Genomic DNA, 15745 nt, shown 5'->3' on the forward strand with positions numbered 1-15745 from the left:
TGCCAAAAATGCACCACATACAGTACTACTCTGCCAATTTCTGCAGCACCTTTGAGCACCATGGAAATCAGTGCAAAAGAATTTGCAGTTCAGCTAAAGGAGACCAGTTGCCTGTGGCTGACATCTGGTCATGGTATGATCAAGTTTAGGAACCAGCACTCCAGGGCATTGCCCAAATCAGCTATTATGCTATGTTCTGACTTTGCTGTTACACAAATAAAATAGGTAAAGAACTGAAGAACAGGGTCAATGTTCACTTCTAAAAGCACAGGAATAATCATCTTTCCTCAAACACAGCCTGCTGATAACATCAGAGGCAGACTAATCACCCACCTTGCAGGCTTAAGTGTTTTAATAGTTCTAAGTCAATTCAATTTACATTATCCTGATCAATGCTTTTGTTTTGATTGTATTAGGGAAACAGTCTTCATCAAGCATACTCAATCTCCCTGGCTTTTTTGGGCATGACTTACAGATGATAGGAAAAACACGCAATTAATATACTCTACACAATTGCTTTTATAAGTCTGGAACAGGTACCAGGGCAACCAGAAGAAGCAGACACTCACTGTTAAGCAGCTGTGGATGGCTATGTACCTTTACACTTCAGGAGTGAGTGCACAGCTAACCGAGTGCTTCCACATCCAAGTGAAGATCGATTACTGAGCATGATTTGATTACAAGAGCAAGCAGCATAGTCAACCCACATTCAGCTATGTGAGCCCTGTGCTTGCTACTCTACATGCTTTCTACTGAAGCATAAGGACACATAACTTCCTGACATGGAGGAAAGCCGGCCAATTAACTAATGCAAACAGAAAGACTAGAAAAAAATACTGGGAACAGGACTGTCAGAAAGATACCAGAATAGGCAAATTTAATTCCTCCCTGTCCTTAGCCATCTCCAAGAAACAGTGTCCGTTCCAGCTTTGACATTACTTATCTGCACAGTGGCATAAGCATTGAAAGGGTTTCATCCCCTACAGCTTCCGATCTAAGATGCATCACCACACGATACAACAGGCAACAAAACAGAGTGTCATATGGACTTTACAGCTGGAATGTTTCATGGAACAGGCGGGTTATTTATGTGACAGTTTCATTTGTTTTCTTGCTAGTTCACAGAGTTGCATTTTGATAGGTGATGTGCTCAAATCTATTTACAGTTGTCCTCGGTGAAAACCTTAGGGCCAGACTGTCCCTGGCCCTGGTGAGGTTGTAAGAAAACTCCCTCAAGGCCTCATCCCTCTTGCATCTCCCCCTAGGGCAGTATGACTCTGCACCAACTCAGAGCTGTGGCTAAATGCCTCAATCTAGCCCTGGGTGTCTATTCAAAACAATTTTTCTTGGATTAGCAGCACCTCCACACTGTAATTCAGCACTTGCTTTTGCCATTTAAAGTCAATTTATTGTAACAAACAGCATTTCACATTTGATTGTAGTATTTGTTATTTGTTTCCAGTAGCATCTATAATCTGCTGGTCACTGTAAAAACACAAGAGAAGGCACAGACCGTGGTGCAAAAAGCTTATATTCTAAAAAGGCAAAACAAATAGAGGGACAGAGGAGAGAAGTAAAGGGTAGAACGTGCAAGCAAAATAGCGAGGTGGTGACAGTTGGCCATGAAAATGGGCTTTTTTTTAAAAGCAGAAAGATATAGACTATGTCCCATAGCCCCAGTTAGTTTCTTGTAGATACCTCAGCAAATGTGGGTCTTCAGTCTTACATAAGTGGAGCCAAGTTTTTATCCACAGGATTACTTTATTAGAAGATGAAGTTCATTATAAAAAGAATTGCAACTTCCACATCACAATGCACTAAAACAATTCAGACTTTTCATTCTACTTCACTACATCCAACTTCATAACTAACTCAAGTGGCTTCCACTACATAACACACTGTATCCTGGGATTTTGTTCAGGCCATGAAACTAGCCAGTGTTTTGCTTACTAACAGTAACACTCTGAACAGAACTGAAGTATTGGAAAGATATGTACAGAGCCCCCCAACTAATTTGAATATATTAGTTCAAAATAGTATCACACAAAAGGGCTATAATTACTTATCATAAATAAACAAATTATTCTATCTCTAAACCTATCTTGAATAGCAGCCTTTAGGTACAAGCATCCATGAACTGTGCACTGTTTCTGAAAAAGTAATTAATACCCTACATTTCCAACAACAGATATCATGTAGGATTTCGTTTTGAACGTTTGCTATATATGGCAAGTAATCATGTTGCAAAATGTTTTGATTAGTCATTAGGTATTCTTAGTGTTCAAAGATATTTGTTGCTATTGTGACAATATTAGTAATAAGCTCTTAGCCCACACACCAAAGGGATGAATGTAGGCGTTCCACTGAAGATGAGGCAAATGTGGATTTTTGATAAGGCCAATCAATTGATTTTACAGATGACTAAAGTTTCTGCAACCAACAGTCTCCTTTTTTAGGAAGGCACCATTAAAACAAACCTTGAGTGAGAATTAAATTTAAAACTAAGATTTACTAGGAAAAATATCTAGGTAATGTGATGTTTTCCAATTCCTGGGCTCTGGAACTGTTTAAAGCTTTAAGACTACACTAATAGAGTTTGCTGAACTGAATCAAGTTGTATAAGCAAGAACTTAACAGACAGATGCTACACTGTATGTATATAGAAATATAACTGAGAAGTGGGTGGTTTCATACAAAATATACACATTGGGTAGGATTTTCATAATCTCTCATCATTGGCCTAACTCTGCACCCATTCAAGTTAATGGGAGTTTTATCATTGTCTTCAATGGAAGCAGAGTCAATGTTGAGCATTTTTGAAAATCCTACCCAAAATGTTTTGCATTTACTGGACACAGCACCTTTCTTTCACAGGTCTCATTGATTTTATAAAGATTGGTAACAATTCCTATCTCGACATTACAAAAGGGAAAACCAGCACACAGAAATCGAATAGGAGAGCAGGACAGAGAATCTAGTCTGCTGATTACCAAACCCCCTGCTCTGATTTCAGATTAACAAGATAATTAGCCAGATTCTGACCTTAGTTACCCTGGTGTAAATCTAGAGTCACTCAAGGGAGTTATTCCAGATTTACACCAGTGTAACCTAGACCAGAATTTGGCCCAGTGTGTTTAAACATGAAAACAGCATCTAAATGCTATGTATTATTATTTCTTAGACAGCATGTTTGTAACAGGACATAAAAACAAAGATAAGCAGCAAAGGAAAATTGAAAAGATGTTATAGCTAAAACCTATCAACTGCTTCAAAGGACAATGTGTATTTAAGAAAAAATTTTAAACTGCAAAATTTTGCAAAAGTTTGTTGGGAAAACACTTTGCATCTCTAGTGATGCTGGTAAGAAATAAACACTCTCTGTGTCTGAAAAAATATACTTTATCCATTTCCCAAGTCGAGTAGTGAACTCTTCCATTTTGAACTATTAACAATGCTAGGTGTGGGAAGGCAGGCAATAGTCCAGCCATGGCATAAGACTGGAGCAAGATGCAAATCTAGTTAAGGCTTCAAAGTCTTGGCATCCTAGAAAGCATGAGTGCTGCCTTCCATGTATTTAACTCTGACTAATGACAGAAGAGGTACATGAGACAAATCCACCACTATTACTGAAGCTGCACCCTTATGGCACAGTGATTGCATTCCATTTGTATGAGGATTTATGACCCAGCTTCTGCTTCTCTCTTTCAGAGGTGGTGGGTTTTTTAAAGCAGCAAGCCAGCCCAGTGGTCCGGTGGTAACAAAACACAGTGCCGCTCAAAGAATCAGAGTTCATTTCCAAAGCTTGACCCTTTTTCTCACTCTGACTGGGACAGGGAGAGTTATTGAAGCCAGACTGCTCAGGCTCTGAGCTGGAAAACCTCACTCTAATGGTCCTCCCCATCTCCAGGGACCACACAGAGTGTGAGCTGGTGGACTTTGAAGAGACCACTGTCTAGACCTCTTCTGTTTTAAAAAGAATTGCTGTTAAGTGGGGCCTTATGAGATGGGGGCAAAAGGAAGAATAAAAGAGGAAGAAACTGCTTTCAGAGGACTCACTCCCTGCCCCAGAAATAAAAAGTAAAATCTGAGAACTCTTATTTCTCTCTGGAGAACCTGATTCTGGAAAAAGGTGAATCTTCTATGTTAAACAGGCATTAAAAGAAACAAATATATCATGCACTGTCAATTTCATCCTGTGCATTATATGAATGAGCTTCCTCACCTGTCTTAAGAGTCCCTTCAGGCTTCTAAAGATATACAACACAACTATACTGCATGCATGAGTGGGAGAGTTTTCAAAAAACAGGAAACAAAGATATTGATGGACTATCTAGGAGTGAACCGCAACTGAATATATGCCATAGTAAAAGCATAGAGAGACAAGGTGGGTGAAGTAATATATTTTATAGGACCAACTTCTGTTGGTGAGAGAGGCAAGCTTTCAAGCTATATAGAGCTCTTCTGCTTGTCTCTCTCACCAACAGAAGTCGGTCCAATGAAAGATATTAATTACCTCACTCACCTCATCTCTCTAATATCCTGGACCAGCATGGCTACTTCAACACTGCATACAGTAAAATCATGACAAGTAGTCATCAGTGAAGCTCTAAGCCACACTACTGCATTATCATCATGTTGGTCTCAGTGGCAGTCATTACATCTGTTTGTTTGTATATTTCCTTGTATTTGGCTTGAATAGTAAAAACGATCATATTGTTGCAAACAAACAAATAAACAAACAAACTGCTGATTCATTCACTTGGAGTTGTTCTATAAAATGTTTAACAGTCATGTTGAAAAATCTCAGCAGGATGTTAAGAAAAAAGTCTAGCGAGAACAATCAAGCTATTGCTAAATGGAAGGATTCACTAAGCTTGACAGAACTGCCATTAATCCACTGGGTTATTAAAATAGCACTAACTATAACTCTGCTACAGTTATGGCTCTGTTGACATTTCTGTGTAATCCCTTATTTTCAGAGGGATACAGCTCAGAGAAAGACAGCCACTATAGACTGAAACATGCCATACGAAGGTCAATCATGCAAGGAGTTCTATTATATGCAGCTCCATTTAGGCCGCAATTTTGTTAATTTCCTCCAGCGTGGTCACATCACCATGTACCCACACTGATATGAAGATTGTGTGGAGAGAGCAATTGCTCTAATCTATGTATCAGAATTGAATGTGAGTAAAAATATTAGACTGTTGTTTCAATATATCACCGTTAAATAGTATTTTGGAGGGGATCATTCATTTTTCCCCAATATGTATTAATACATGCATGTTAACATAAGTTTTGACTGAGTCTGTTCCATCACAAAGTAATCTAGCTCATTAGCATGTTTTCTTTTTGTATATCTTCCAGTGGTGTTGTGCTTACTCTGGTGAGACAAATCATTAAACAACAAATAAGCCACAGCAACTGAATTGTGCATTACCTTTATATCAAGGCAAGCATATTGTAATGATGTTTTCATCAGCTTTTCCAGTTGGAAATCCCAATTTCCAGGGGGTTCTGATTCTGCCACCCTTTTTCATGTTGAGTAGTACCTTTACTCTGTGAATAACCCAAGGGAGACTGCTTGTGGAGTGAAGCACTCACTACTCAACCTAAGCAAATGTTGCAGAATCAGGCCTAGGTTGTTTTCACATAAAATTTTATGACTATCTGGGCTGAAATTTAGCATAAGAATTTTGGTTCAAGAAACAAAAGTAAATAAAACAAAATATCCGTATGGGCTAATTTTAAGTTCTGCAATAGGAGCAAAACCCTGTTTCCTTACTTACATGGGACCAAATCCAGATATTTAGCGCTTTTTAGGATATAGCCCATCAGAAGTCCCAGTGACTTCAGCTGGGTTATTTGTGTGAAAAAGATGAGCAGACATAAATAAAGCAAACAGGATTTGGCCTTAAGAGGTTTGCTGTTTGAGATGCTGTCTGATGTGGCAAATAAGTTATTTGGACTATTATTTGTACCGTATCGAGAATTCTTTTGAGTCCCGATCTTGCAAACACATGCATAGCTTTACTCATGGATGTTGTCTCATTGAAGCCTATGGGAAAATGTACATGAGTAAAGTTGTCACATGATAAACAATATTGCCTTTGAAAAATATTGGGTAAATATTCTACATATTCCATTGGGTAAATTATCTACATTTAAAAAAAAAATCCTAAGTACAATATATTCAGAATAGTCCAACAATAATAATGCATGTCTTTAAAATTCCCTGGACACATATTTACATGATACCCCTATTGTAGTAGACTCTGTCAATATGATTCATTTGTAAAGTCCTTAAGTACATATTTACATAATCCATACTTTAAACAATCCTGAAATACATATTGACACAATAGAGTGTAATCTCTCTAAAAAGCAATTGCAATCCATTGTGTCTAATCTCACACAGTTCTGTGAGGGATTTGTCTCTTTATTTTGTCTTTTTCAATACTACCATTTAATTTAACTCACATGGGAAAAAATAGGATAACTGTGGGCCTAATCCTGCTCTCACTGAAGCCTATGACACAACACCCTATCTACTGTAATGGGTTTACATTTGAGCCACAAAACTAATGCAAAATATGAAAACTGATATTTAATTCTTAAATCTTTCTAGATCATTGAATAATCTGTGTTAGTGACGCTACATACTTCTATACTTTGGAATATATAAGCACAAACAACTAAGGATAGAATTTTCACAGTCCAAGTAATATATTTGTCAGATACCTAACACTAGAATTATGCACAGACATGGCACAAGAAAATTGAGCACTCTCCAGAATTTACAGTCAGTGAATAGTTAACTAGCATTAATTAAGTGTCACTTCTCTAATCCAGGGCCCAATCCTGTTCCAGGATCAAGTTTTTTCATACTTGTAGCACACAGTGATCTTATTCATATGTTAATTTCAAGGATCAGCCAACCGACATCCACTATAATCTGGGGCCTTGTAATTTTTTTCCACAATGTGACAGTTCATTTAATGCTCATGAAGCTGATATTATAGTAACCTCCAACTAAAGCCATGTAGTATGTGGACAGGCGCTGTGTGAGGGTCCCTGCATAGCTCTGCCACAGGCACCTTATTTATGACCAGCACTTCAATTTCTCTGAAACACAAGGTATAGTTGGTACTAGGGCACTTAAAATTTGCAATTTATTTCCTGTTCCTTGAATGATTTCTAAGTGTCTGACCTGATTACAGGCTAGTGAGTCTAACATTTTAGTATTAAATAGATTTGCAAACATACATCTATAGCCTTAAATGGTTGCTTATAATTACTTCATAAAATGAATAAAGACAAAGTTTGCAACACATAAACAAAGATACAATCATATTAAATAATAGCTTGTTATTTATTAAATAATGATAGTGTTTTCATGTTCCCACCCAAAAATTATGTTAAAATAACATTTAGATTCTTCAACATGGAATTTTATAGTGGGAAAAATAGTAAAAAGCTACATTAAGTTTTAGATCTAGTTATCTTTCATGTGTTTTTTAATAATTTTCCTTGGTACTTCTATTAATGATAAAAGAAGTGACAGTTTGAACAAATGTTTATTTCCTTAAAATTCATATTCTCTTCTTGTTTGATCCTACAGTGATGTTTAAATACCTAAATTAATTTCAACAGTAAGAGAGAAATGTTAATACGTGCAGGATTAAGACTTTACCAAAGGATCAAACAGAAGATTAAGTAAGGTACTAAGGGAGATTTTTATTTAAAAAGTGATATCTGCAGTAATAAACTAACCAGGACACAAAGTAAATTGCTACCTTTTAAATTTTTTTCTCCCCTCTCCCAAGTTTATTCCATTGTGAAAAACCTCCATTAAGTCAATACAAGTCAGAAAATGCAGTCATACCTGAACCTTTTGTACCTACATACTGCAGCTGTGTCCAAAGAGTTATTGATTTATCTGACATACCATATACAGTGCAAAACCTAGATAAAATGGACCAAATTTAAATCAGTTATAAGGTGCAAATCAATTTAAGTCAATGGAGTTACACTCACTTATACCATATTTGAATTTGGCCAAGTATAAATTAAGAGGTGATGGAAAATTCAGCCTTGAAGTGCCAGTCACCTGCCTGTTGAAGTGTAAATACCACAAAGGGAGAGGAATTGTTTTGGGTGGTATAGAGATATTACTAGGAATAATGGGATGAAATTAAAGGGAATATGAATCACAAAAAAAAGTAATTATAGTAACATATCTTAGCCTGTGGAATGCTCTCCCAAAGGAAGTGGTGGAACCTGCAGTGCTTGGGGAAATTTAAGGTAAAACTGGGGGGAAAATAGTAAATGTACAATAGGATAAAATTTGCATTCGCAGAGAAATAGACTAGATGACCTAAGAGGTCTTCCTGATGTTTATTGTACAGTACTTTTGATGCATATTTTAAAATGGTGTCCCTTTTTGCACCTGTAGTTTCTGAGTTCACTGAAGAGGCACTTTGAAAGTGCAAGTTAGGTGATTGATTTAGAGGAGCAAGCAGATTTTACATATCTAAATAACCTAAATTATTATTAATATTTATTTGCATTATGGTAGCACTTAGAAACCTCAATGAAGAACAGATCCTCATATTGTCTGAAACAAGATTTTTTAAACTGTGCCCTCCTCCGCCAGACCATTCCTTCAGTGATGTTATAATCTCGGGTTTACATCACAATTTATTACTATTGAAATAACTGATGATACAAACACATAATTGTGGCATTGCTAACAGCCTAATCCTACACCACTGAGGTCAATGGGAGTTCTGCCATTGGTTTCAACAAGCATAAGAAGTAGTCAAGTGACAGAGGTGAGTATTTTGATTATAAATGAGAGAGCTTTTATTTTGTTTTAAAAAACCCTCAATATTAAGTTATGATGAGAAACAAGTGCCAAGAATTTCTTTGTTTTTCACTTCTAGTGGCAATCTTCTGTACTGAGAAGATCCAACAGCAGACCAAAATGTGGAGGGGGGCAGTACTTGCTCTTTTACACATGGAAAATATGTATTCCATTTCATCTTGATATCTTTCCACTGGAAGATAGCAACTGGAAGATCTTTGTTTCTGGGGAAACAGATATGTCCCTTTCACACTGAAAAAATCTCTGTTGGAAAGATAGCCTTGGTAAAGTCTGCATCACTGTTCTTGATATACCCTTCCTGTTTTATCCATTCTGGGGTGCAAGAAACCACATTTCCCTGTAGCAAGTTTATAACTGTTCTAGGAAAGAATTAATCCTATTACCTAGATTTAGGAAGCTAATAAGCAGCTTGCTTCCAAGGATGATCTGATAGTTCCTTCATGCACATGAATGCAGAGAAACAACGTGGCTAAAAAGAGATGTCGTTTACAGAAGAGGATGCCCCCTACACAAAAAAAGTCTGCACATTTACTAAAGCCTTTTTTCCAGCTATGTTCACTCCAACAGCAGTTCAGGCATTGACCATCTTGGCTTTCCGTCAGCCAGTCCAAATCTACTAACTCATCATCAGTTAGAGAACTTGTTAGCTCAGAAAGAAAGAGAGAGAGTTAACAAGCTGACCAGAGAGCCTACAGTCTGCTGTCAGCCAGGAATCTGACTGGAGATATCTCTTTTAAAAGGCATTCAATTGATGCCAGAAGTCAATAGACTAAAGCTTTTTGAAAAAGGTTTGCTGCTGTCATTCAAAAAATAGTAAAGCCATTAGCAGTCTGGTGAACTGGGGTTCCAAAGAGAGAGGCGAAGGGCACCTACTCCTCCAAAAAATATGAATGGGCAGGTACATAGCCAGCTATTAGCAGAGTCAGGAAAAAAAATCAGGCTGGTGAGTGGCTGGCTATTCTAGCAATTTCATGTAAAAGGCATTCAGTGTTGCAGAGCCTGAATTTAGAAGGTATTTCTTTCACTTTTATTCTTTTTTAACTCTATTTCACAGAAGAAGGCTTGTAAGGTAGAAAGATTAATTCAAACTTGCTTGACTTCACTACAAGACCAAAGTAACTATTTCAAATGACCCCTAAAAGGAAGCACATGGTGAACAGTGCCTTTAAGAAAATAAGCATATCCAAAAGGAGAGAGAAAAGAAAGTAAAAATGCAATTTCACATTTATCAGCTAAACTAGCAAAAAATCTAGTCAGTACATCTCAATTTGTAGTTTTGAAGAAGTACATGTTGAAATACAAGACACCTTTTTCCAAACAAATGCTTTTTTCCATGTAGCATCATGCCAAAGGACTGCAGATGTTCTAAAGTAACAAGTTATGAAAATGAAGCTAAACAAATGTTGTGTGATAACACAATACAATTTCCAAGACTTCTTTCCATTTATTTTCAAAGCAGAGCTCTCCTGATTTTAAACGGTAAGTGAAGGAATTGTATGCTGCACTTACAGGAGTAAGAATTCTGTTTACCAGGCGTTGTCCATTTCTAAATACTGTGTTCCTGCGATCCTTCAGTGAGTGTTCTTGTATCTGCTTTTCTACACAATGAATATTTTAGGCCTTGTGAGGAGTTAAATAACTTCAAAGACATGAGTCAATATTTTGGAAGCACATACATTCCTTCCCTGAAGTTCTATGATTTCTGGTGAGGTTCCCCAGACCCCCAGGGGTTTGTTTATGTCACCCTTTCTTCAAATAATTCCCTGATTTTCTTAGACTCATCCTGCAATCCTTACTCAGGCAAGAGTGTGCACAGGGCGAACAAGCAGGGGCAGAGCCCCACAAAAAAATCAAAAATCAAAGGGGGCCAGAAGAGAAGACCCGGGCTGTGGTGGGGTCACACACAGTTCCTCTGGCCCCCCTCTCCCTGCCACAGCCCCAAAGCCAGAGGATCTCTATGCAGCCGCCCGTTTTGCCATAAGGAACCCCAGGCTACAACACCCAATGGCTTGGATCCCCACTGGTTCCTTATGTCAAGGATGTACTGGTATTTCTTCATAACATCATGTGTTTAATGTGCCCTTCTAAAAGCAATCAAATTTAAATTCCTATGCTCATGTGTTTAATGTGCCCCTGTACTCAAGCAAAAAACCCACTAACAGGGAAGCACTAATGGATCAAGTGCTTGTTCAAGATACCATTGGCTTCCATGAAGGAACAGCTTGGGTCCTTCAGGGCCTAAGGGTGAAAATTCAAATAGTCAATTTTTGATCAGACAGATCCAGTTATCAAGTTTTATTGCACAATGGTAAAATCACAAAACTAGGTTTTCTGAGTTATAACCATGTCACACAATACTATTACATATTGCATATTACATATTACATATTGCATATTACACCAAAGCAAGAGATTTATTGTGCCACTGATGCCCCTTAGTATAAATTATCTCAGAGTACGACCAGCCTGTTAGGATGCAGAGAAAAGGAGGCTTGTTTCTAAGAGGTTTCTGCTCATTTGGCAGATTAAAGCCGGAAATATTTTGCCATGGAAATCTCATGCATAATTGTAAAAGGAAAACTGCACTTGGTATTACGGAGACGCCTTTAAACAGATTAAGGAGCCTGCTAAACCCTTTCCTCTGCCGCAAATGAATCAGCTACTCAGGAGCAATTAAAGCAGAGCTCAAGCAGGGAGATAAAGTTGTGCCCCCCGGTGACCTTCTGCTGAGGATGCGACGGCTCGGCAGGCAGGACTCGGACAAGGAGACAAGCTGCCCGCTGAGTCCCAGCACCCAGGCTCCAGGCTCCGCACCCCGCCCCAGCCACAGCATCCTCCTGTCCAGTCCCGTCCCCCCCCATCAGACCACTGCGAGGCGGCCCAATGCCAGCGCACTCTATCCGCCCCCAGCCCCCTCCTACCTTTGCACCCCGAATCTCAGGCTCCGCGCCCACATCCTCCCACCCTGTGTGCACAACCCCGCACCCCCGGCTCCAAAATACTGTCTACACACGCCCTAGCACGCCAGCTCCAGCTCCCTGTCCGCGTATCCCGTCCCAGCACGCCACCTTCCCCAAAGCCACCCCCCTCCAAATCCTGGGCTCTGGGCCCCGCTCGCCTCAGCGCCCCACACCCCGTCCGAGTGCCCCTGCCCCTGCAGAATCCCCGAGCCAGCCCCCTGCCCCAAGCCAAGCGGCGGCGACGCACCTGCTCCGGCTCCGGGGCGCAGGCGGCTTTCCCAAGAGATCTGGCCTCCGCTCGCCCGCATCCCTGCGCCCACCGAGCCCCCCAACCTAACTTCCCCACCTCCCCAAAGAGGCAGCAGCCGGCCGCTGGGCGCCGGGGAGGGAGCTGCTCCCGCGCCTCTCGCCCTGCGCCGGGGCAGGCAGGGGAGCCCGAGCCGCTGTGCCCCGGGAGCTGCCGAAGGAAACAAACTCTTGCCGCTGCGGCGGCGGTTCGCCGGCCGGAGCCGCGCCGTAAACAGGCCAGATGGAGACGGAGGCTCCGGCTCGCCCCATCCCCGGGCACCGAGCGGCGGCTCAGCCTGGCCGCGCGGGGGGGGGGAAGGCGCTTACCGTAGGGAGCGGCGGAGGCTTCCCCCTTCCTAGCCATCTTCCCCCCGCTGCCCTCCGTGCTGGCGGAGCCCCGAGCCGCCGCTCCTCAGCGTGCTCTTTGTTGCCGCGATGGCATGGGAGGCAGCGGCAGCCTGGCGCTGGGCTCCGCTCCGCCGCCGCTCCCGTCCCGGCTCCCGCGCCCGACACCGGCTGACCCCTCTTGTCCCGTGCGGGCTCCAACCAGCCGCTGCGCCGAATCCGCGGGCCGGAGGCGGCCTTTGGGCAGCTGCAGGGAGCCGGGGGGGGGGGGGAGCTGTGTGCTCGGAGGGAGCCAACCCGAGCTGGCCTTCCCCAGGCTGGGCGGGGGGGGGAGATAGGCGGCGTGACACCTCCTGCAGCACCCAGACACCCCCCTCCGCCCGCAGCGCCCCCCTCCCCCCACAATGCAGCACGCAGGCAGCCCCGGAGCGCTGCACGCCCCCCGCCCGAAAACAACCCGCCTCCCGCCCGCACCTCGGCTGCAGCCCGGCCCGATAACTTCGGCAACTCCTGCGCAGGGCCGGGCCGGGCCGTCCCCGGGGGCGCGAGGAGACGGGGGCAGCGGGGCGATTCGCGCGCCGCGGAGGGCTGGCGGGCTGCAGGGGGGAAGTTACACAGCCCGGCTTGCTTCGAGTGTGGAGGCCGGAAGCCGAGCTGCGGATCTGGGGGGTGGGGGTCGGTTCAGCTGAGGGCAGCGCGGAGCGCTCTCCCCGTCGGAAGGGCAGAGGAGCGGAGAGCGCCCCTCGGCAAGCCTCGCCGCGCGGCCGCCTCCCTGGCAGACTGTTGCGTTCGAAATGTTGCCCCGGCTAGAAACTCTCCCGCACGCACAAGCGGGTCGGTGCTTGGGCTGTTGGAAAGTGGCCCTCGGAAAGTTTACTTCCAATGTTGTGAGGCCGTGACGGAGCTGTCCTTTCGCCTCGTGCTGACGAGTGTTTGGGAAGGCCGCACGGTCTCACCACGTGGGTCAGACAGCTGTCCCAGGAGGGGAAGAAGCAGCAGCATCCTACACGCTTTCCGCATGGCCCTCTGAGAGAAGTGAGGCTGAGTACTCTCCCCAGACTTACACATGGAAATATATTTGTCGTTCTCCTGCTCTGAATGCATTTCACGCTCAGATAAAGGGCCAAGAGCAATCTCAGTCCAGGCATAATCCCAGGGATTCCCAGCAGAGTGCATTCCCTGTGACATTTCCCCACAGCAGTGAAATACACAGCTAAAGGGTCACTCGGTAAGAACCGGGAAGGCTTAATCCACTAAACTCCATTTTGAAAATCATTATGGCTCAGTCAGTGCCGCAGCAAAAGGGCCCTGTATTCAAATCCCAGCCTCAGATTTACAGCTCTGTCTATTGATAGGATGATGTCATTAAGATGATTCAGCAGTATGTTTCTGATCCCTGGTTTCCCTCTCACTTTTGCAATAGCCCCGTGTAATTCTTGAGAGAGTGTGCCTAGAAGACCAAAATTTCTAATTTGCAGGTATATTAAGACATTTGGGGAAGGATACTATCTAAAGTGTGATGGAAAGAATGCCTATATCAATACTTTTTTGAAAAGCATGATCAGATTCTCAAATTAAGGTGCTAATAAGTGCAAAATAATATTACTTATACTGATATGCATATGAAAACTAAACTATGGGAGCTGTCCACACACATTTACTGAAACAGCAGGATAAAAACACAAAAGGAAGACCAGGATTTTCAGTCATTTTACCTACAAGTATTGAAGAAACAGCTGCAATCGGTCATTCCTACATATTCATTCCTGTGAGGGAGTCAAGTTTCACCAGCAGCAACATTTGTTTTCCCTTTGCAATGTTGTTACAGCCAGAAGAGTTAATGTTCAACAGCTCTGATACTTGTGTGTATTCTGAACCCTAACATTTTATATTGCTGTCAAAAATGAGATTTTACTACTCGTTAGCACTGCAGAACCACTGCAACTTTGGGATAACAAATAAGATTCTTTCTTGGCTCAGGTAACATCTGAGATGTTAGATCTAAATCTAAATCCCCATTGCCAAAGTGGCCTGATGTATAAACCAGAAAGAGAACACAATCTAACCTGTAGATTCTAGGTTGAGCTTTCTAAGCCAGTAGTTAACAAACCCATCTATTTACACCATGGGAGCTTGCGAGGGCCTGAGTTCTCCTCTCCCTCCCCTCAAAATAGGGATTGTATTAATAAATAAAGGAAACACTGAGTTTGGAACAGAAACTTGTTTATCTTACTTCATTAAAAGTGGACAAAGTTAGCCCTGGTACAAAACTACTCAGAGTGACAGTGACATTCAACAGCTATTTTATCATTTTTTAACTCTGTCACCCCCCAATTAAAAAAATTGTCTATATGCCAGTTACAAGTAAAATGAGCAAAGTTGGTCTGAATATCACTGAGACAATAAACATGGAGCCCTGCGTTACCATTTATAAAGTCACTTTTCAAAGCACAACTACCTTTTATGGTAACAAAATGGGTAGGCTAGAGAAGGGGTGAACTCCTGCTCCAAGGAATTTGAATTTGTCTTAGGCCAAGGGCAGGTTTCTCTGGCAATGGGAAGCCCTTTTCTCTCAAAGGAGTGGACCCAGAACATATGGAGAGGAAGGGGAGGTTTGCCTTCTCCTTGCCTCAGTTTGTAAGGATTGATGTCCCTGTGTTTTGGGGTAAGACGTTCCCTCAGAGTGACCCCAGTTCATCAAAGTATATAAACATGTACTTAACTTTGCTGAATCTGTGTGCTTGTGTTCAATGCAAAGTTAACTCAAGTTCTTACTTGAGTGTTGCCCCTAATCTAAGTCCCATCCACACTCAAAAAACTCTCACTCCAGTACAGTGGTGTTTTACACCTGAGCTGGCTGGATATGCATAAGGCTATGTGTACACTGCAGCTGGGAGCAGTCTCCCAGCTGGGTAGACAGATTGGCACTAGCTCTGCTGGAGCTAATGCAGTAAAAATAGCCATGTAGTTGAGGCTCAAGTTAGCTACCTAAGCTCAGCCCCAGGGCATCAGGGGGCCCTGAAAGCATGAACTGGAGCTGCAACCTCCACACTTCTATTTCCAGGGCATTATCTGGAGCCAAGGTAGCATGAGTCTGTCTACCTGGCTCACTCCCAGTGGCAATGTAGACATACGACCTTGATGCCACTAACACTCAAGCGGCAAACACAGCCATTCTATAACAGGGATGCAGGCAGATCACATATAGCAGGCACCTGGTAATTCTCAAGAATGTGGCTGGTACCTGCTGAACAAGTGATTTACA

The 15745-nt window shown here is 42.4% G+C and overlaps 1 protein-coding gene across 3 annotated transcripts in view; it reads right to left on the bottom strand.

Annotated features, from left to right (window-relative positions):
* Positions 1 to 12721, bottom strand: part of SLC44A5 (solute carrier family 44 member 5) — a 162805-nt gene extending 150084 nt beyond the window's left edge. For all 3 annotated transcript variants that reach the window (XM_067563407.1, XM_067563405.1, XM_067563408.1), the window contains exon 1: positions 12463 to 12721. In XM_067563407.1, coding sequence (XP_067419508.1) covers positions 12463 to 12499 — 37 coding nt within the window. In that variant the 5' untranslated portion in view covers positions 12500 to 12721. The remainder of the gene's footprint in view (positions 1 to 12462) is intronic.
* Between the last annotated feature and the right edge of the window lie 3024 nt (positions 12722 to 15745).

Source organism: Emydura macquarii, unplaced genomic scaffold (assembly GCF_026122565.2).
Source record: "Emydura macquarii macquarii isolate MOO-44397 ecotype Brisbane River unplaced genomic scaffold, CSIRO-AGI_Emac_v2 contig_2481, whole genome shotgun sequence".
Lineage (NCBI taxonomy): Eukaryota > Metazoa > Chordata > Testudines > Chelidae > Emydura > Emydura macquarii.